The sequence below is a fragment of the Protopterus annectens genome, chromosome 4.part0 (genome assembly GCF_019279795.1).
Source record: "Protopterus annectens isolate FY-2018-M chromosome 4.part0, PAN1.0, whole genome shotgun sequence".
Classification (NCBI taxonomy): Eukaryota; Metazoa; Chordata; order Ceratodontiformes; family Protopteridae; genus Protopterus; species Protopterus annectens.
In genome coordinates, this window is record NC_056733.1 from 311,382,367 (window position 1) to 311,406,540 (window position 24,174).

Below are 24,174 nucleotides of genomic sequence, written 5' to 3' on the forward strand. Positions count from 1 at the left end.
TTTGACCTTTTGCCCCCCAAAAAAACTGAAATTGAAAATAAGTGCAAGAGGCTGTGTAAGATGCCTATGGCTTACACTACAGTCATTCTATTTTTATGTATAATATATATATATATCATGTGTGTGGAAGTAGACTGTTATGATGGAAATGTTCTGAATTGGGCAGTTTTGTCATTATTGCGTCATGCATTTTGTTTCATTGTCTACTAGAAAAACAATAAATGTTAAAGTGCGCTCTAATTTAAGACTACCAAGTGTGCTGTATTTTACAAGGAATATAATTTAATAAAGTCAGGAAGGTGTATCAAAGAACACATGTATGTTTCTTGTTTTGTGTGCAAGCCAGGGGCCTATGATTTGAAAACAGCCCAAAGGTAATCTTTATCCACCACTGGCCAGATGCATTTTCTTTGGATGTGGTGTGGGTTTCAGTGCTGTTTCAATGAATGTGGGGGTTTCAATGCTGTTTCAATGAATGTGAATTTCAAGGGCAGAGAAGTTTTAATGCCAAGTCTATTTTCATTGTGAGACAGTGTTGCTTTGTTTAGCATATCTATTAGTGTTTGTGCATTGTGCTGTAAAATGTAAAAATAAAATCAAAATAAACATTGTAGAAGTAAGGCACTATGCACACATTAGTGTTTATGGTAAATGGGCCAAAATAGCCAGGTAATAGGACATTGGAATAGCTGCAGGGGGACTCTGGTACCATATTTTGGTTGTCTGTTCTTCAGTTTGCATTTGAAAGTTGGTATCCCACAGTTCCCTCAGAGTGGGTAGGGTTACTAAATTATTTATGCAAATTTTACATTAATCAGCATACATATTTGTACCTATTTTTCATGGGCCTTGTCCAGATTTTTGATGTTTCCAGGTTGAGAGGTATGGTACTGAGCTAAGATGTATCCACAGTGTACCCTGCTGAAGCATAGAAGATTAACCTGCAAAACTTAAGAATAGTTGAGGTTAAGTTACTTTATAGCTGTGGCATAAACAAAAGATGTTATCACTCAGTTTCAGTTCAGTTGCAGACAATGTCTAGAGCTAGAAGATTTTTGTATTGTCTTGGAAATAAATAATTACTAGGTTTGAGATATGGAAGCATTTTTTTGCTTTATGACTTCCTAGCAGCAGCAAAGGTCTGAGAGATATGCATTTCTCACACAGAGCTGTTAAATTATGTTAGTTTCTGTTTAGCCTGGGAACTAAGGTCAGGTGACAGAGTGATGTCATCCAAGCTGGCCCAGCAGTAATGTTTGATATTAATTTTAGAACTCTCTCAGTGGGAGACTGTGCATTTTGTATTCTGTCTTGGACCTAGCAAGAACATCCACTCATCATCACCATCTGCACTTGTCTTGCTAATAGTAAGTAACTAGGGTACAGTAATTTCTTTTAGATAGGAATATAGTAAAGATTAGTTTAGATGTTTTCTGTATTTATTTGAGACTGTCCTGCAATGTTGTTTTAAAATATTTTCTGGGATTTGAACTCTGAAGTTACTCTGTTGATTGAGTATTGTCTTGTTTTTTTATTATGTATTGTTCAGTATATTTAAACCTGCCTTTGTGGCTGATATTTGTGAGACATATTTAAGCTCTTGGAGTACTTTCATATGTATTTAGTGATACTGTACTGGCCACTCCTAAATAGATGCAAGTCTTGGTCAGACTACCATTTGGATAATAGTAACATTACATAGTAGAATTGGACACCCTTTGTAAGAGCCTTGTAGTAGCTGATAAGTAGGGGTTGGTGGCAGTGGAAACTACCTTATAGTCTGGGCAGAAGGGCATTACCCAGGTGTGTGTGTTTGTATATAAACCAAATCTCAAACTGTGTGTGTGTGTGTGTGTGTGTGTGTGTGTGTGTGTGTGTGTGTCAGCTACTTGGGCAGTGACACAAAGCACTTGGTTGCTGGAGGTCTTGGCTTGGCCCCTCAGCTGAGATCTTAACCCTATAGCAGTGCCAGTGGGGAATCTTATTGGGGATCTGGAGAAAGAGGGAGAAACCATCCCAGAATGACTGTGAGCTCTGTGTGCTTTTAAGGGAAATTGCACTTTACTGTGTGTGTACTTGTCATCTGCTCAGTGTGTACATCCACTAGCTGTTGCCAGTGGTGAGGATTGAGGCTCCTTGATTACTGGGCCAGTGCAGGGGCATCACGTGGGCTGACTCCCCACACTTCCCAACTTTCTATATTAATTCCATAGTCACACAATAGTGGGAAAGAGAACAACACCATGGAATCACAAAGCTGTTTTCTCAAACAGTGATCTCATTTTGTCTGTCAAACTTTTGATCTGTGGAAGATGTCATCAGTTACCACTTGAATTTAGGGAGTTAGAACTTGGTCATTTGACCCTCTGTTATCTGTTGGAAAACCTTCAGACATATAATATCCAATTCATGCTATTCAAAGTCCAATGGACAAGAAGAGAGAACAATCAAAACTCTGAAAATGTTATGAAAAAGAGCAGTAGTAATTGTATATATGAAGATTGGCATCTTGCAGTTTTGCAATATAGGGTAAGGTAAATCTGTTACAGGAACTCAGTCCCTCAGCAGGTCTTTTGCTAATGGGCTGAAAGAAGCCTTGTTGCTATTCACTAACTGCTTTATAAAAATACACTGCATGTATAAACTACAACTTCTCTTAAGTATTTGAAGTTCTTAACTGTTGCTAACATTGCCTTTCTTTATGATTCACTTCAGCAAGAAAAAAGGATTTTTACCAATTTCAATCGTCAGTTGTTTTGCTGGATTGACCAATGGGTAGACTTAAATATGGATGACATACGAAGGATGGAAGATGAAACACAGAGGGAGCTAGATGAGGTAAATTATATTTTCTTAAGGCACATTTAGCGCACAGGAATTACATTCTTCATTTATTTGTTTAAAGTGTGGAATTTTGCTGTTAATGTAAAAAATTAAATATTTGTGCCACCATCATAGAGGTCACTTCTCTTTGGATGCAACTAAATATGAAATGCTAAAACAGTTAAATGGGTTTATTTTGCAAGTATTAGTCTGTTGAGCAAAGACATATGCCAATAGCAAAATCAATGTGTAGTGAAAACAAGTACTTAAATGTATGTAGAAGTAATATACAGGTCAATACACAACAAGTATTTATATACTTTTTCCCATTACTACCAGTTCAACTTCTCATGTAAACCAGAGTGATAAGTAAGCAAACTGTAAATGTTGAAAGATGTCAAGCTGTTCACCATGCCTTGTTCTTAATACCATTGTCTAAAATGTACCTACTATTCTAATAATATTCAGCTGTTGATTTTCTTATATATTGAAAATGTATGGGGCATATTTTAATATTGTTCGATTCTCGGCTGGAGTGCGGGAAGTGCCTTCTACCGGAGTTCCGCTGTGGTGACTCCTAACCGGGAAAAGCCAAAAGACAACAACAACAACAACTATTTTTGGCTTTGGTCTTGGCTGAAAATAGTTCTGGGACAAGCCCACCTAGCTGGTAAACAGATCACATAATAAAAAAATGGAAAGTTTACAGTTATAACAACTAATGAAATGTTGTTAATATACAGGTGTGATACTGCTGGTAAAGATATTGTGAAGTATGCAAGAAAATGGGTTAAGAAATCCGGAACTATATTTTACTGAGGATTGTCAACATGTTTGCCTTACAAACACAAGGTGCAGAGATAATTGGCTAAGCTTAAAATGGCTCGCAAGGGCAGTTAGCTTAGTACTAACCTATGAACGTTTTTACTAAAAAAAAAAAAAAAAAACTTTTCCTTTATAATGATTTCTATGAAAGTAAAGTAAACTCCATATGCATATTATCTGTACATATTGTCACAATTAAAAACCTACTTTTTAGTTGCAACAAGACTCTTGATTGTGTATCGTATGTATGATTTCAAGTGGCAGGATAGTCTTTCCTTTTTTGTGAATTTTTAAACACTTTCAATCCTGTAACATCTTGCATCAAACATATATATAATTATGTACAATATATTGTATAGTTTCAGAGACTCTTCCTTCAGAATCCCTGGATGACCTACATCTAGCATGTTGCACTCTGTTTCCTGTGAAACACCCTGAATGCACAGCATAGGAATGCACTTTTCTGTTTACTTCCATAAAAGAGCAGGTTTAACTATAAGTGCAAATTAGATGGAATTTATAACTTTTATCAGCCATTACAGTGATCCTTTATTGAATAGGATTACAGTCATATTTGACACATGAATCTAGTCAGCAGGACTTTGTGAACATAATGTTGAATATAGATGACCTTTTCCCATGGATGATGCCTGTATTACGCTGTGGGTGTATATATGCACGCGCGAGCATGTGTATGTATGTATGTATGTATGTGTATATATGTATATATATATATATATATATATATATATATATATATACATTATAGATGGATAAGTATCTCCTTATGTTGAATCAAATTGATCAACATTATGGATGTCGAGACTCTAATTTGCATGCGCCAATAATTAATCTTGGCACATGCCAAACTTGAGGGAAAAAACAAAGCATCCACATCTCCTGGTAATTATCTATTCTAACTCTGAGATTGCACCCCTACCCAGGGATTGTCGATCTCGCATATCTGCCGACCATCTATCTGTTTAGGTGACCAAACTGTGTCAATTAAGCAGATGTTGTCCAAAGTATAATTTGACAATGTTACGCAGAACCATATAGAGAGATTCAGAATAAACAAGTTACCACTCATTTAAGGTGATTTGGTGAATCATTTGTAACAAGTGGCTTGCTACATTTTCTTACACATTAAGGTATGTGAATTTAGCAACTACATTCATTAAAGAAAACACAATATTACTTAAAGCATCTTCTATGGATGCCAGTGTTGGACTTGTGCCACGTTAACAGCTTGCACCCAGAATGGCCACCATCTTTACCCTACTCTAGTTACAGCCCTATACAAATAATATGCATGTCATCCATTCATAGCTCAAGGGACATGACTGCTGGTCATGTGCCAAAATAGGTCCCATTCATGATATCTATGGCAGCCACACTGTTAGTATTTTCATTAATGGAGACTCAGTAGACTGTTGCCTGACACACACACACATGAACAGACACATGTATGACCAGGGCTGATGTCCATATCTAGCCATGTCACTTTCAGACTCTTCTCCTTGTTGCAATGTGATGATTTCAAACACAGCTGCCAACCTCTTAGTACAAGAATCAGGGACAAAGCCAAAAAAGTAATGAAGGAAAAGGCCTAAAATCAGGGACAGATTTAAATAATGCTGTTACATTACTCTTAAAGTTGCTGTTGTAACATATGTATTTTCTGAAGAATGTGAATTCTGAAACTCAAATATTTGTTATAATTGAATGACTGCAGTTTTCAAAAATTTGCCATAAAACCACAAATTTTGCAAAGAACTGACTAAGAAAAAAGAAGTCAGGAACAGCTGTTCGCTGTGATTCCAAATTTTATCCTCACGGTCTTTTCTAATGTATTCATGGTAGTACTCCAGGTTACTTCCCATAACAACCAACATAACTACTTCATACATGCATACTCCAAATTCCAGTGGTGGAATATGCCCATAACATTGTTTCTACAATCTTGGAATTATATATATATAATTACCAGGAGGTGTGGGAGCACACGGTTGTGGGTTTCCCCTTGCAAAAACTTTTTTTTTCACTCAAAATTATGCTGTTCTGAGGCTGTTTCTCAGTGCATGCATAGTTGCGTGTCAGCACCAGTATTTTCAACACTTTTGCTCAATATTTTGCATGTTGACATTTGGTGTATTTGAACTTTAGTACCACACCTATACTAAACAGATGGTCAACAGGTGTTTAAGGTCACACCATTTTTGGGATTGGGGAATATGTTTTTTTCTCGATATTCTGCACTCTTGGAGTTAGTATGTATAATTAGAGAATGTGGGAAGTTTTTTGCTTTTTTGATTTAAAATATTGTATGAGCTGAAGTTGTTTCTTGGTATATGAATAGTAGCAAAACAATGTTCACATTTTCGACTTGATGAGGTCAACGTTTAATTGTTTAAGACTCACTGAGATCATATATATATATATATATATATATATATATATATATATATATATATATATATATATATATATATATATACACACACACACACATATATATATATATATATATATATATATATATATATATATATATATATATATATATATGTGGGTGTCCTAACCTGAACTGTCTGTCATTATTTGTTAACTGCAATGTTCAATGATTTGAGGACTGGACTAAAAAATATAAAGGAAAATAAGAAATGTTCTGTAAATTGGGGACGATTGAGAGATATTTAATGCTGTTACTAATCTTTGTATTTACAACCAAATGAGGGAGGGAAGCAAACTCGTCTGGATCGAGTTAGGGTGCTTCATTGAGAATTACTAGGCTATGTACTTACTTGCCATTTGTTTAAAGGAAAGTCTGACTGGTAATACATACCCATTTTCAGTGAAGACCCAGGAAGAAAAGCTCCAGAGAGTTACATAATATCAAATAAAACAGTAGTGTACAATGTATATAAAAAGTTTACACACCGCTGTTAAAATGCCAGGTTTTTGTGATACCACAATAAATAATTTCAAAACTTTTCCCACCTTTAATGTAACCTGTACAATTCAATTGAAAAAAACAAACAAATCTGTTAGAGGAAAAAATATAGAAAAATAAAATACTTACAATAAGCTGGTTGCATAAGTGTGTACACCCTTGAACTAATACTTTGTTGAAGCACCTTTTGATTTAATTACAGCATTCGGTCTTCTTGGGTAGGAGTCTATCAGCATGGCACATCTTGACATGGCAATATTTGCCCACTCTTCCTTGCAAAAGCACTCCAAATCTGTCAGATTGCGAGGGCATCTCTTGTGGACAGCCCTCTTTAGGTCACCCCACATATTTTCTATTGGATTTAGGTCTGGCCTCTGGCTGGGCCATTCCAAAACTTTAATTTTCTTCTGGTGAAGCCATTCTTTTGTTAATTTGGATGTATGCTTAGGGTCATTGTCGTGTTGAAAGGTGAAATTCCTCTTCATCTTCAGCTTTCTAGAAGACGCTCAAAGGTTTTGAGCCAGAAGTGACTGGTATTTGGAACTGTTCATAATTCTGTCCACCTTGAATAAAGCCCCAGTTCCAGCTGAAGAAAAGCAACCACAAAGCATGATACTGCTACCACCATGCTTCACCGTGGAGGTGGTGTTCTTTTGGTGATACAAAGTGTTGATTTTGTGCCAAACGTACCTTTTGGAATTGTGGCCAAAAAGTTCAACCTTGGTCTCATCAGACCATAAAATCATTTTCCCACATGCTTTTGGGAGACTTTATTGTTTTGCAAATTTTAGCTGGGCCTGCATGTTTTTCTGTGTAAGAAAAGGCTTCTGTATTCCAACCCTACCCCTTAGCCCAGCCATATGGAGAATATGGGCGATTGTTGTCACATGTAGTACACAGCCAGTACTTGCCAGAAATTCCTGTAGCTTCTTCAGTGTTGCTGTAGATCTCTTGACAGTCTCCCTGACCCGTTTTTGTCTCGTCTTTTCATCAATTTTGGAGGGATGTCCAGTTCTTTGTAATGTCACTGTTGTCCCATATTTTTTCCACTTTTTGATGACTATCTTCACTGTTTTCCATGGTATATCCAATGCTATGGAATGTTTTTGTACCCTTCTCCTGACTGATACCTTTCAACAATGAGATCCCTTTGATGCTGTGTAAGCTCTCTTAAGAACCATGGCATTTGCTATAGCAGGCAACTGAGTAAATGTCAGGAAAATCCTACTAGGATAGCTGAACTTTATTTGGGGTTAATTGGAGTTTCTTTAATTGATGGCAGGTGTGTATCCAAGATGACTGGATGCTGTAATTAAATCAAAAGTTGCTTCAACAAAGTATTAGTTTAATGGTATGCACACTTATGCAACCAGCTTGTTGTACATTTTTTTTTTTTTTATTTTTCCCCCCTAACAGATTTGTTTGTTTTTCAATTTAATTGTACAGGTTATAGGTCACATTAAAGGTCGGAAAAGTTTTGAAATGATTTATTGTGGTCTCAATTTTTTATATCACAAAAACCTGGCATTTTAATAAGGGTGTGTAAACATTTTATATCCACTGTACATTCAACTAAAAAAAGTATATATACATACAATTTGATAGTAAAATACAAAGGATACAGTAAAATATGAGGAAACACTACTGATGTAATCATAAAGAAATGACAAATATTACAATCAGTGTATGCAAAAGTATTAGAAGTGTAGTAGTCTATTATGTTAGGAAATAAAAAAAATATATATAAAAAAGATACAAGTCCACCCTTGAGAATAGGAAGAGGACAGGTGTTAAAAGGTACAGATACATAGTACAATGAAAGGTTAGTATGAATATGAAGTATTTGTTGATGTAGATTATACAGGTGAGGTGCTTGGACGTAGCCATTGCATAATGAGAAAATCTTTGAGAGTGAACTTAAGTACATGGAGGCTATAGTTCTGATTGAATTTGGGATAGAGTTCCATTGTTTGGCCATGCCGTGTGAGTATAGACTTGTCCAGTTCTTTTTTTGTCTTGAGAGTGTAGCTGGTGATTTTGGAGATGACTATGAAGTACTGAGGAGATAGAAGGGCATCTAGCTGCTTGATTTGCTGCTGCTTAATTTTCCTTTAGATTGCCTCATAGCAGACAAGGAATAAGAAAGTAATATTGGTGTTTTACTACAGTTCACTATTCTTCAGTCTTATTCTAGCACTCTTTTGAACTCAGGAAAAAAAAAACTGGAAGAAACAAGAATCAATACCAGTGGCAGGCAAACAAATCACAAAACACTAGATAAGGAAGCTTGGAGTTGGACTTGCTCAGAACTAAACCAGCAGCCCAAGAAATCCAAAAAGGAAAAAAAAAGCAAGATGATCAAATCGGCAACAATTTGGAGTCCGTTTCAGTACTCGAGTATACATACAGGAAGAACAAACTCAGACAAGTGAGGCAAATAATTAAGTCTTTAATGAGGAAAAAAAAGCAGTCTACTAATACCCAATAAAAAAATCTGACTTCTGTGTTACCCCCCTCAACCAGTTTCTCATGCAGTATCAGGCCTACATTCTCTGCCTACTTTTTGCATGCTTCCCTTCCCAATGTACACCCGAAGTATATAGATCTGCCAGTCTGGTCATCCTCATTGTTTCTCGATTAATCATCCTCCTCTGAAGCAGAAAATGCTGAATCAAAATAAAAAGCTTGTGGGAAGAGCAACAGTTATTTTTTTCCAGAATTAAGAACTTGAAGGTATGATTAAACAGATTAAAGTTTTTTTGTTTGTTTGTTTTTTATTAATCATTGCTTGAAATTATATTACTTTTTTTTTCTTTTGTCTGCTACCCTTAAAAGCTGACTACATGTATGCTCCTGTGTACGGTGTGTACACTTACCAACTTCCTTCAGCAGATGTAATGGCTGTACCGAATATCATCTTAAAAAAGACACATTTTAAGACTGTTGAAGGCAAGTTCAAACTGTGGACATAGAAGTTTGTTAGTCTTGAAGTTCAGGTCCCAAGGAAAGAAGAGGGTTTAGTGGAGGATAAGAATGCAGAGCTTCTTTAGAGGATTATGTAGCCATCTGGTGCTGGGCCATATTGCAGTCTCCCCTTCCACTATACCATGATGTCAGAAATATTGCCATGTACAACTTGAACATAGAATAAATGAGATGTTTATGGTAAGCAGAACAATCAGCATGCTTACCAGCTCTGGATGCATAGGGTATCTTTCTTATCAGATGGAGAATATTTCCACATGGACTAAGTTTGATAGTAAACCTTTCTAGCAATTATGCTTGCTCCCAACACCACATCTAACAGATCTCATGGGATCAAAGGCTGTAAACCAGGAACTTTGCCTTGCAATTGAGCTAGTTGTTATGGCAGTATTGGGAGGGTGGCGGATATCCTTAGCTTGCAGCCAGGAATGTTTCCTTTAATTCCAGGGATGCCAGAACCTGAATTAACAGCTGCTTTCAGTGTCAGAGGGCACAAGCCCATTGCAAGTTCTTCTTTGTATGAATGTTGTGATTAGGGGAAATCCTAGAATTGATGAAAGGAGTACAAGAATCTCCCATCTCACAGAAGAATGAATAAATCTAGTGTGAGTTCCTTCTTGCACTGCTGCACAGAGCACAAAGTGTGTGAGGACTGTAGTCTCTTTTATGGCAAATCAGAGTTTTTTGGTACCCCAGTCTCAAATTACCCTTTTAAGATAGGGGAGTTCACTTTGATTAGAACTCTGAGGGAGGTTCAACTATATTCTTTCTGTCTCTTATCCTATTTAATGGGAATCCAGGCACTATATGGTGTCAGAAGTAGGAACATACCAAAATAATTAATGATTGATGCGATATCTGCATAGACAAAGAAGTATATTTGCTTTCAAGGGTCTTTGTGTTGGGAAATACAGATGTACAGTTGCCAGCAGAAGGATGCTCCAACTCACCCCCCTGAAATTCCCTTTCTGCACCATACTTAGCAGAAAATAAAAGTTTTGTATTCAGAAATTCGGTTTGTTTCTCACTGTGAATGATTTCATTGAGCAGCTTGAAAATATTTAATGTGCATACAATGTGCAACATTTCTGCAAGTTTATGAAAAAAGAAGCCTTGAAGTTAAAGGTATTTAACTCTTTTATTTTCCATGAAGAGGAAAAGGATAAAATAGTGGAACCTAGAGAAAAATTCAAGAATTATTGTTAGGTTTAAAAATATTTTGCCACACAGTTACTATTTGTTCACTTTAAACACTAACACACAAAGACCGAGGACTTCAGTAATTCACAAGCTAGATCCATAAGCCCCGTTTTTTGCCAATATGGTATTGGCACAATGGGAGAACTCAGTAGTATTTAAATCAGAATATTTAAGGAGTTGGGCCCTATATGGTCGCTTTTTGGATGACATCATTATTTTTTGGACAGATGGTAGAGAAAGGCTTGAAGAGTTTTTCTCATTTATTAGTACAAGCACTAATTTTTTGAAGTTTGCTATGAAGGTGGGGGAAGAAGCTGTCCATTATCTAGATGTGATCATTTTGAACGATAGGGTCAACAGTAGATTTATTTCTTCCATTTACTGTAAATCCACATATTCAAATTTGCTGCTACATTTTGACAGTTGCCACCCCCTACATCAAAAAAAGTCTTTAGTTAAGGGGCAACTTGTGGGACTAGCCTGTATGGTCACTGATGATGAGATGTTTGGAAGTGAATGTTCTACATTAAGGTGGATGTTGGAAAAAAGGGGGGGTACCAAACCTCTTTTTTGAAGGAAATTTTTCAAGAGGTTACCCATAAAAGGTATGAAGGACAATACACAACATTGCTAGGTGGACTAGGTAATGGTTTAGTGGTGAATAGTATTGGTGATGGAGCCCCAATTGTGAAAGGGGATCATGAAAGAGCATTAATTTTGCCATATGATCTTTTTTGAGGCTATCAGGAATGTAATTTGTTACAACTGGGGTATCCTTGTGACCCAAGAAGGCTCCTGGAAACTGTAAAACACCACAGAATTTAATAACCATTGTAAAGTGCTTTTCGTCTACCTTACACAATCGGTAGACTTCCTCAGACAAATGCAGTAACATAAAATGAATCCTTTTACTCACTTTTAAAACCAGTACACAAGTAATTAACCAATCGAGCTCCAGCAAAACAAAGACTCGATAACCACAGGCTGCTGATCAAACAATTTCTAAAATTGCATAACACTCTAGTTAGTTTCTTAAAAAATTCTTGTAACAATTACTGAGCATACATCATAAAAAGAACATCTCTATGAAAAACAGGTAAGGCAATGGCTGTTTTTCATAGAGATGTTTTTTTAATCCCCTTTCACAATTGGGGCTCCATCACCTGTACTATTCACCACTAAACCATTACCTAGTCCACCTAGCAATGTTGTGTATTGTCCTTCATACCTTTTATCCACTGAGTGCATCCTTATGGTGTTTCAGCTGATGTGGTAGCTAGCTGGAACATCGCTCTTACCGAAAGGGATGATGATACATTTTTAAGACCCTCTTCTAGGATGTTGACATTGTTTGGGGATTCTGTGACCACTGCCAGTTTGCAGTCATCGTCAAACTTTGTCAGCCACAGAACTTTAGTTTTTGCTTTTACTTTGGAGAAATAGATTCTGAACAGTAGATGTCCCAGGACTGATCCATGTGGAACACCATTTAACTGGTCTGCTGTTGAAGGTGGATTTCCCTATTTTGACTGTATGGGTTCTATCAGTGAGTCAGTTAGTGACCCACTTAAAGATATAAGGGTTGATACCTAGCTGGCTGAGTTTGTCAATAATGCCTGAGTGGGGAATAGTGTCAAAAGCCTTGGCCAAGTCCAGGTAGGCTGTATGCACAGTTTTCCCTTTGTCCAGGGCTCTGGTGACTCTCACGAAGATGTCCACCAGGTTTAACAGGCATGATCTCCCATTGGCAGATTCAAACTGAGGAGAGTCAAGTGCTTGGAGATTACCTACATCTTTGTTGATAAGGTCCATGATGGTTCATTCCATAGCCTTGCAGATAAGGCAAGTCAGGCTAATAGGTCTGAAGCACCACCTTTGTGCAAGGGGATAACAGTGCCCATTTTCCATTCAGCTGGGATGAAGCCTTTGCTTAGACTATGATTGAAAAGAGTACTCAATGGTGTTGCTAATTCTTGTTGGGGCTGATGTAGGACGCAGCCTGGGATGTTATCAGGTCCCAGAGATGCTGTGTTTTTGGCCTTAGAGATGGCATTTATGACCTGCTCTCTAGAGATACAAAGTAGTAGACAGGTGGAAGGAATGTCATAGGGTGTGTGAGATGGGGACAGGTGATTGAAGTTTTCACAGAACCTGTTGACCAGCAGGTATGCTATGTCCACAGGCTCAGTGTATTTGGCATCATTAACTACCAGTGCTCAGTGTATATGGTATCATTAACTACCAGTTCAGCACAAATCTGGGTCTTACCTTTTAGGCTAACTAAAGAATGCTTCATGGTTGTCCTTAGCGGAGGACTCTAATTTGTATTCATAGTTTGCTTTGGAGAACTTCACAAGAAGTCTTATGTGCTTGTTTAAGCTGGGGATGGAATGTTTCCAGTTTAGGGCATGCTCCCTCTTATATTTGGGCAACAATTTCTTCCTCTTATTGTAAAGCCTGTTAATGGCAATTGTTCACCAGGCAGGTTTGCTCTTCTTTGATGAGCTTGTTTTGGTCCTATCAGGTACGGCCACATCAGTGCAGTTATACAGGTGTTTGTAAAAAGCATTGGTGTAGGACTCTACATAATTACCAATGCAGTGAAGCTATTTATACCATCTCTTAGAGGCATATAATCTGTTTTGGAGAAGTTTTTTAGTTTAGTTGCTGCTGGGGGGAGGGGTCAAGTGTGATAGTTACTTTGAAAGAGACTAATTTGTGGTCAGATCTGACAAGGGAAGACCTCACAGTGGGGGTGCTACAGTGGTACTCCATACTGAGGCATTCCACTACAACTTCATACTCATGGCCACGGGGAATGATTAATTAATATATACCCTGCCATATCCCCACCCCAAAACCTAATCTGCACGTATGTAAGGCTTTAATGGCTCAGGATGTCTGTTGGAGCACGCCGCAGTATTTTATAAGCTTGAGATAGTTACTCCAGAGTGACCACTGGGCCTGCCATTCCTGCTGATCTTAGTATTGCTGCTTCCATTGTTCCATTTTGAGACAATTAGCATATGTATATCAAACTGTGTTAAAAAATGTGTTTTTCAGTTTTTGGCCATATTGGTCCTTTAAGGAGGAGGGTCTTACGACTGAGTATTCAAAAGGTTTGCTTCAAAATTATAAAGCCCAACTAAATGTTAAACCATTCCTTATCGTGTTATCATTTATCAACATTTTCAGCTTAGATTTTCCGCCTTATCTGCTGAACTATCACATTTCCATCCTAGGGGGTAACTTTGTATTTACTCTGCAAAAGAATGTTTCATAGAGAAGTTTGTTTTTAATTTTTAACAGCTTTATTTTGTGAAGTAAGGCCACAACATTGTACACATTAAAAATTTGGGAAAGAAAGAGAATCCGTATTGTATAAGACAAAGGTACCTTTACTGTAGAAGTTTTCTTTGTATTGTTTTAAAAGTTAGAACGCAGCCACTTGTTAAATGGATAGGTTGGTTTGTAAATACATATTTCTTTTCTTTGAATGGTGGAGCAGGTTTAGTGTGAGAATGAAACATTTGTCATGTGTTCATGAAGGGGAATCCTGTTCATGGCATGCTGCACATGGATAAAAACTCTTCACCATGTATGGTATGTGCGTCATGATATGTACAGTGTACATATCCCAAACATACCAAGAAATAGTGTCTGTCTCTGTCTTCCTCTCTATCAAACAGCCCACAGATGCCAACACCAACTTTTTCAACTTAGGACAAGCTGGCACCATGTAATGTGGAAGAGAACATAACACAGACGCTGTGTAGCTGCTGGAGTCAGGGGGTGGACTGTATTATATTATGTGTACCCTTTCTTCTGTTGAACTTATTAATTATTTATAACTGTGTAGAATTGTATGCAGACCTTACATTGTACTAGCTCTGTTGTCATATGTTGCTTATGGTGTAATGGTCTGTGCTTTTCCCATTCGCTCTATTCTGATATTGCTCTCTATACAGAGGACTGCAGCATACTTAGATGTTTCAATACTGCACATGCATACTTGTCACTGTGTCACCTCTGGGGGTTCACAGCATACAATCGACTGGCAATTCCAATCACCATGGTTATGACTTAGTCTCCAGTGATGATGTACAGTCAAACTGTACAGCCTTATGTCATGTTGCATCAGTATTCTATTTTGCCCTCTTTACAACATACCCCCACATTAGATATCAATGATGCTGTACTTGTCTATTCATATCTTATGCGACTGCACTAGGAACTGCCCACTTTTATAAACTGGAATTGCAGCTTTCATACTGCCTGCTTTCCCATGCAGTTAAGTGATGGTCGCTCTTCAATACACAATTCAAATGATCCCTTCATTTTGTCCTTAACATTTTGATATGATTTTATGTTTTTCTTTGATCAGTTTTGAAATATGTCAGACATAAGATTATATTACTGTAATGGTTATGGACATATGTGGGATTCGGAGGGGGAATTCCCGTAGGATTACATTGTGTAAATGCAAGTGCACAAAGTGCCATCCTTCTTGTTTCAGCAGTCTACAGATATAGCATGGACCACAGCAGTTATATCTTGATATCTCTGATCATATGCCTCTTTCCATTTATTGCATACATTTTATGTTTTGGGGTGGACGCATTGCAGGCTGAGGGTTATTGCACATTATAAGATAATGTGCTCAGTAATACACTGTCTTGTAATGGGCACAGAGCATCCTTAACAATGCATACAATACAGCCTTGTGAATACTAACATCTGCTACAGTTCACATAGTACTATGTGTACTGATGGCATTATGTCCACTAAAGAATATTCCAAAAAAGCACTGAAGATGGGCCAGCAGCTGGTCTCAATTTTTTATATCACAAAAACCTGGCATTTTAATAAGGGTGTGTAAACATTTTATATCCACTGTACATTCAACTAAAAAGTATATATACATACAATTTGATAGTAAAATACAAAGGATACAGTAAAATATGAGGAAACACTAGTGATGTAATCATAAAGAAATGACAAATATTACAATCAGTGTATGCAAAAGTATTAGAAGTGTAGTAGTCTATTATGTTAGGAAATAAAAAAAAAATATATAAAAAAGATACAAGTCCACCCTTGAGAATAGGAAGAGGACAGGTGTTAAAAGGTACAGATACATAGTACAATGAAAGGTTAGTATGAATATGAAGTATTTGTTGATGTAGATTATACAGGTGAGGTGCTTGGACGTAGCCATTGCATAATGAGAAAATCTTTGAGAGTGAACTTAAGTACATGGAGGCTAGATATAGTTCTGATTGAATTTGGGATAGAGTTCCATTGTTTGGCTATGCTGTGTGAGTATAGACTTGTCCAGTTCTTTTTTCACATAGGTTTTTGTCTTGAGAGTGTAGCTGGTGATTTTGGAGATGACTATGAAGTACTGAGGAGATAGAAGGGCATCTAGCTGCTTGATTTGCTGCTGCTTAATTTTCCTTTAGATTGCCTCATAGCAGACAAGGAATAAGAAAGTAATATTGGTGTTTTACTACAGTTCACTATTCTTCAGTCTTATTCTAGCACTCTTTTGAACTCAGGAAAAAAAAACTGGAAGAAACAAGAAGCAATACCAGTGGCAGGCAAACAAATCACAAAACACTAGATAAGGAAGCTTGGAGTTGGACTTGCTCAGAACTAAACCAGCAGCCCAAGAAATCCAAAAAGGAAAAAAAAAGCAAGATGATCAAATCGGCAACAATTTGGAGTCCGTTTCAGTACTCGAGTATACATACAGGAAGAACAAACTCAGACAAGTGAGGCAAATAATTAAGTCTTTAATGAGGAAAAAAAAGCAGTCTACTAATACCCAATAAAAAAATCTGACTTCTGTGTTACCCCCCTCAACCAGTTTCTCATGCAGTATCAGGCCCACATTCTCTGCCTACTTTTTGCATGCTTCCCTTCCCAATGTACACCCAAAGTATATAGATCTGCCAGTCTGGTCATCCTCATTGTTTCTCGATTAATCATCCTCCTCTGAAGCAGAAAATGCTGAATCAAAATAAAAAGCTTGTGGGAAGAGCAACAGTTATTTTTTTCCAGAATTAAGAACTTGAAGGTATGATTAAACAGATTAAGTTTTTTTTTTTTTTTTTTGTTTTTTATTAATCATTGCATGAAATTATATTACTGTTTTTCTTTTGTCTGCTACCCCTAAAAGCTGACTACATGTATGCTCCTGTGTACGTTGTGAACACTTACCAACTTCCTTCAGCAGATGTAATGGCTGTACCGAATATCATCTTAAAAAAGACACATTTTAAGACTGTTATAAAGGCAAGGTCAAACTGTGGACATAGAAGTTTATTAATCTTGAAGTTCAGGTCCCAAGGAAAGAAGAGGGTTTAGTGGAGGATAAGAATGCAGAGCTTCTTTAGAGGATTATGTAGCCATCTGGTGCTGGGCCATATTGCAGTCTCCCCTTCCACTATACCATGATGTCAGAAATATTGCCATGTACAACTTGAACATAGAATAAATGAGATGCTTATGGTAAGCAGAACAATCAGCATGCTTACCAGCTCTGGATGCATAGGGTATCTTTCTTATCAGATGGAGAATATTTCCACATGGACTAAGTTTGATAGTAAACCTTTCTAGCAATTATGCTTGCTCCCAACACCACATCTAACAGATCTCATGGGATCAAAGGCTGTAAACCAGGAACTTTGCCTTGCAATTGAGCTAGTTGTTATGGCAGTGTTGGGAGGGTGGCGGATATTCTTAGCTTGCAGCCAGGAATGTTTCCTTTAATTCCAGAGATGCCAGAACCTGAATTAACAGCTGCTTTCAGAGGGCACACGCCCATTGCAAGTTCTTCTTTGTATGAATGTTGTGATAAGGGGAAACCCTGGAATTGATGAAAGGAGTACAATAATCTCCCATCTCACAGAAGAATGAATAAATCTAGTGTGAGTCCATTCTTGCACTGCTGCACAGAGCACAAAGTGTCTGAGGACTGTAGTCTCTTTTATGGCAAATCAGAGTTTTTTGGTACCCCAGTCTCAAATTACCCTTTTAAGATAGGGGAGTTCACTTTGATTAGAACTCTGAGGGAGGTTCAACTATATTCTCTCTGTCTCTTATCCTCTTTAATGGGAATCCAGGCGCTATATGGTGTCAGAAGTAGGAACATACCAAAATAATTAATGATTGATGCGATATCTGCATAGACAAAGAAGTATATTTGCTTTCAAGGGTCTTTGTGTTGGGAAATACAGATGTACAGTTCCCAGCAGAAGGATGCTCCAACTCACCCCCCTGAAATTCCTTTTCTGCACCATACTTAGCAGAAAATAAAAGTTTTGTATTCAGAAATTCAGTTTGTTTCTCACTGTGAATGATTTCATTGAACAGCTTGAAAATATTTAATGTGCATACAATGTGCAACATTTCTGCAAGTTTATGAAAAAAAAAGCCTTGAAGTTAAAGGTATTTAACTCTTTTATATTCCATGAAGAGGAAAAGGATAAAATAGTGGAACCTAGAGAAAAATTCAAGAATTATTGTTAGGTTTAAAAATATTTTGTCACACAGTTACTATTTGTTCACTTTAAACACTAACACACAAAGACCGAGGACTTCAGTAATTCACAAGATAGATCCATAAGCCCCGTTTTTTGCCAATATGGTATTGGCACAATGGGAGAACTCAGTAGTATTTAAATCAGAATATTTAAGGAGTTGGGCCCTATATGGTCGCTTTTTGGATGACATCATTATTTTTTGGACAGATGGTAGAGAAAGGCTTGAAGAGTTTTTCTCATTTATTAGTACAAGCAGTAATTTTTTGAAGTTTACTATGAAGGTGGGGGAAGAAGCTGTCCATTATCTAGATGTGATTATTTTGAACGATAGGGTCAACAGTAGATTTATTTCTTCCATTTACCGTAAATCCACATATTCAAATTTGCTGCTACATTTTGACAGTTGCCACCACCTACATCAAAAAAAGTCTTTAGTTAAGGGGCAACTTGTGGGACTAGCCCGTATGGTCACTGATGATGAGATGTTTGGAAGTGAATTTTCTACATTAAGGGGGATGTTGGAAAAAAAGGGGGGTACAAAACCTCTTTTTTGAATGAAATTTTTCAAGAGGTTACCTATAAAAGGTATGAAGGACAATACACAACATTGCTAGGTGGACTAGATAATGGTTTAGTGGTGAATAGTATTGGTGATGGAGCCCCAATTGTGAAAGGGGATCATGAAAGAGCATTAATTTTGCCATATAATCTTCATTTTGAGGCTATCAGGAATGTAATTTGTTACAACTGGGGTATCCTTGTGACCCAGGAAGGCTCCAGGAAACTGTAAAACACCACAGAATTTAATAACCATTGTAAAGCGCTTTTCGTCTACCTTACACAATCGGTAGACTTCCTCAGACAAATGCAGTAACATAAAATGAATACTTTTACTCACTTTTAAAACCAGTACACAAGTAATTAACCAATCGAGCTCCAGCAAAACAAAGACTCGATAACCACAGGCTGCTGATCAAACAATTTCTAAAATTACATAACACTCTAGTTAATTTCTTAAAAAATTCTTGTAACAATTACTGAGCATACATCATAAAAAGAACATCTCTATGAAAAACAAGTAAGGCAATGGCTGTTTTTCATAGAGATGTTTTTTTAATCCCCTTTCACAATTGGGGCTCCATCACCTGTACTATACACCACTAAATCATTACCTAGTCCACCTAGCAATGTTGTGTATTGTCCTTCATACCTTTTATGGGTAACTAGAGTGTTATGTAATTTGAGAAATTGTTTGATCAGCACTGTGATTATTGAGTCTTTATTTTGCTGGAGCTCGATTGGTTAATTACTTGTGTACTGGTTTTAAAAGTGAGTAAAAGGATTGATTTTATGTTACTGCATTTGTCTGAGGAAATCTACCGATTGTGTAAGGTAGACGAACGGTTATTAAATTCTGTGGTGTTTTACAGTTTCCAGGAGTCTTCTTTTGTTTTACTCAGTTGGCGTTTTTGTATTTTGGAGGAGTATCTTTATGACCTAATCAGAAGTTATTGAGAAGGTAGGAACAAGACCCACTATAGTATACAAGAAAGATTTTTCATTCAAGACCTTGGTGGAAAGGAATAAAGGAGGTGAAATTGCTGGAGCCATAAAGAAGTGTGGCAGTATACGTACATTCAAGAGGGGACTGGGGTTTACAATGAAGAATGGGGAGTTATTAAACTGGGCCACAAGTTTTGTTGCTATAGTATGGGGGTAGTGTACATGGCTAAGTCTGGCCCGACATATTAAATAATTTCCCCTACATACTTTTAGATTTACTGCCATTGACAAAGTTGATTTAGGATCCAGGGGTGGTTGCCTTGATTTACTCTTAGAGCAAAAGGAGCTGAAATGGCAACTTAGGTGTAACACTAGTTCCTCCCCTGGTCTAAATGAAGTTTTTTCAATTAGTAGTGTTTTAAGAATAAAGGCAGAGTTGGGGTAGTTAATTGCTGGGTAATAAACAAGTAATTTTTAATGTGTTTTTTATGCACATTTTTGTGTGTACACATTTTACTCTAAGTAATTGTGTGGATTGGTTTTGTATTGTATTTAGTGTAATTCAGTTTCTTTTAAGTGCCAATTGATTAAAGAAGGGATCATGCGATCTTTTAAGTGTATATAACTGTTGTAGCTTAAGTTAAATGTATATCTGAAGAAACTGACTAAAGCACTTATATTGCACAATTAAAGTGTTTTGTGTCCACAGGTGTCTGTTGTTTCCAGGTTTATTTTTTAAGTTTTTGTCCAGCTGACAGTGCATCTTAGATTGCTTAATTTATTTTTTCATCAGAAGGAGTTCCACTAGGAAATAGAGCTATCACTGCAAAGCTTTTGTGACTGGTCTATGCTGTTCTACTCTAAATGGCTAAAAGGGGTGCCTCATCTTTGGATGGATCTTTCTACTGTTTCTGGTTCTGGTTCTTGCTTCAACAGTCACATCAAGTATGTCAGGATCTGGAGATGGCTTTCCAGGGGGTTATGCTAATGCCGCTGCAAGGAAAAGGTGACTGGTGTCACTGGTCATGATGGACACTTTCTGGCAGAGCAGTGTTAGATTTGGATCTTCCCTCAATTCACTGTATGTAGACATCACTATTAATATAAATTGCTGCCATTTTGACTTTTTTGTGCAACCTGTTTACTGAGGTATTGGCTATAATGGTTGAAAATTTGCAGAAGAAGGAACTCCATGTGTTTCTGTTACCTGGGTGACTGTTTGCCCTGAGTCACTGCATACTGCAATGGTGTTCCCATAGTTGCAGTCCTTTGGAGGGGGGGGGGGTGACCATAAATTTAGAGAACACCTGTCTGCTCCTGCCTTAGTGGAATGACTTCACTAGTGCATGGTCGGGCACTCTGCATACAGACAGTACCCAAGTTTGCAACTTGGGTGAGCACACTGTAAAGTGTCCAAGATGAGAACCTCTTGCACCTCCTGCGTTTGATGTCTTCATTATTCTGGTACTGTCTGCTCACTTGAGAATGCATATGCTGTAGTGGAGTTGAGGTGTCATTGGATTTTGTGCTACTACTGGCTCCCAGAACATTTCCTGGTATCAGATCCCTATCACTAGGCCAGGGAATGTCTGGTGAGTTCCTGTCAGTGTCAAAGTTCCTGATAATGCAAGCTTTGATGATGGGGTGGAAATTTCACATCAGGTCCTCTGCAAGAACAAGGGAAGTGGTTCATCTTTAAATGGTGCTCCACATCAACCAGCTAGATTCATGTGCAATCATGCTGTGTAAAATTCTCAGAAACTTACTTCTGAGGCCCTCGGTCAGTTTGTCTGACAACATATGTGTCATTTGGTACCTAAACTACAAGCAGGCAGGAATAGTGTGAAAGTCTGTGTCTGGTAATGGATTATAGAGGCATTACACTATCACTTGTACTCTCCATCTCATGGTAGGGGAGATTCCTGTATGCTTTCCTGCTATCCGGCTGTGCCACACCATTTTGCAAAGTTTAAGGAAGAAAGGATAAGATATATTTCCATTGCTCCACGATAGTTTAAATGGATGTATTTTCAGGTTCTCAGATCTTTGAAAATACAGGAATCTTCCTGGTTTTAGCCAAAGGGAATCATCCACAGTTTGAGTGACAATTTAGTTGTACCTCAAGGCCTGATTCCTGATTTAGATCCTCTCATCTCACTGGAATTTCTGACCAGAGTGCCAGAAATGTCTGAGTCTGCCAAGATGCATTCAGTCTCACATCTGTACTGTATCAGATTGGAAAATGCTTTTCAGTTAGATAGAACAACACCCAGTTCTACTTCATTTGGTCAGTTTGCAGGGCATCCTGCTTCTTATCCTCCTGTATGGTTTGGGCTTCAGTTATTCCATGGTCATTGTGCATTTTGCAGCTATTTATATCCTTTAAGACCTTCTGATATTGCTCTCTATACAGAGGACTGTAGCATACTTAGATGTTTCAATACTGCACATGCATACTTGGCACTGTGTCACCTCTGGGGGTTCACAGCATACAATCGACTGGCAATTCCAATCACCATGGTTATGACTTAGTCTGCAGTGATGATGTACAGTCAAACTGTACAGCCTTATGTCATGTTGCATCAGTATTCTATTTTGCCCTCTTTACAACATACCCCCACATTAGATATCAATGATGCTGTACTTGTCTATTCATATCTTATGAGACTGCACTAGGAACTGTCCACTTTTATAAACTGGAATTGCAGCTTTCATACTGCCTGCTTTCCCATGCAGTTAAGTGATGGTCGCTCTTCAATACATAATTCAAATGATCCCTTCCTTTTGTTCTTAACATTTTGATATGATTTTATGTTTTTCTTTGATCAGTTTTTAAATATGTCAGACATAAGATTATATTACTGTAATGGTTATGGACATATGTGGGATTCGGAGGGGGAATTCTCCGTAGGATTACATTGTGTAAATGCAAGTGCACAAAGTGCCATCCTTCTTGTTTCAGCAGTCTACAGATGTAACGTGGACCACAGCAGTTATATCTTGATATCTCTGATCATATGCCTCTTTCCATTTATTGCATACATTTTATGTTTTGGGGTGGATGCATTACAGGCTGAGGGTTATTGCACATTATAAGATAATGTGCTCAGTAATACACTGTCTTGTAATGGGCACAGAGCATCCTTAACAATGCATACAATACAGCCTTGTGAATACTAGCATCTTCTACAGTTCACATAGTACTATGTGTACTGATGGCATTATGTCCACTAAAGAATATTCCAAAAAAGCACTGAAGATGGGCCAGCAGCTATCATACCTCTTGGGCAATAGTGTTTCGCATCCACAGCATTGGGTAATTCATATTTTTGGGCCCTCATTGTTCATGCATGCAGCGCACTGCTGCTTTGCTTATTTGTTCTTGCAGGCAGACCACTGCTGCGTTGCATGATATACAAAATGGAGCTTTCCATTTCGTGGCTGGCTTGCAGCATCACTCTATATGGAGGGGATAGAGTATGATCATGTGATTGCACTTCAGTGCACAGTAAAGGTTTTGTAAATGATGACATGTAATAGTGTGCACCATGGATGTGATCAGTGACTTTGTAATCTGATGATGCTTAGTCATGTTATGCTGAACAGGATGAGCTCTACACTGCAGTTAGGGTGTGATAAATGGTTTCGGTATGGTTTATCTGCACTTAGAAAGGAGGGGGTTTGCTGCCCCGAGCAGCTTTCCTTGGTACTCTCTTCTGAGGTTCATGAACCCTGGACCAAACAACATCATACCCTCAAACAAACACACAACAGACCTACTCATCATAAACCTTAACACTCACAGTATATCTAATAAAATTACTCACGTACATGCATTCATAACCCACTACTTCCCCGATATACTAACCATAACAGAAACCTGGTTAAATCCCAGCACAAGGAATGAAGAAATTCTCCCTCCAGGATATAATATCATTAGACAAGATAGAATAGGAAAGAAGGGAGGGGGCGTTGCAATTATCTATAAAAATACACTTAATGTACAACCCCTACCAACCCCTCCACCAAAATTCGACAATGCTGAAATCCTAGGAATTATGCTACAACTAAACAATAAAAAAGTATCAATATTCTCTGCGCATATATCCCTCCAGGCAATAACACTATTAAAATTGAAGAAATTCTGCAATGGGCAAAAGACAACCTCCCACAAGAGACTATTCTGCTAGGAGACCTAAACACTGATTGGCTAGCCTGCAACTCTAAAATCCCCACTAGCCACATCAACCTGTATGGTTTCTCCCAACTTATTCTAGAACCTACCAGAGTAGATAAGAAGTCCAAAAAAAAATCCATATTAGATTGGACATTAGTGAA

At 37.6% G+C, this 24,174-nt stretch overlaps 1 protein-coding gene across 1 annotated transcript in view; it reads left to right on the forward strand.

Annotated features, from left to right (window-relative positions):
- Window positions 1-24,174, forward strand: part of PITPNB (phosphatidylinositol transfer protein beta) — an 862,947-nt gene that overhangs the window by 831,299 nt on the left and 7,474 nt on the right. Inside the window, exon 10 of the mRNA XM_044068302.1 lies at window positions 2,716-2,838. Within this exon, the coding sequence (XP_043924237.1) occupies window positions 2,716-2,838 (123 nt within the window). The remainder of the gene's footprint in view (window positions 1-2,715; window positions 2,839-24,174) is intronic.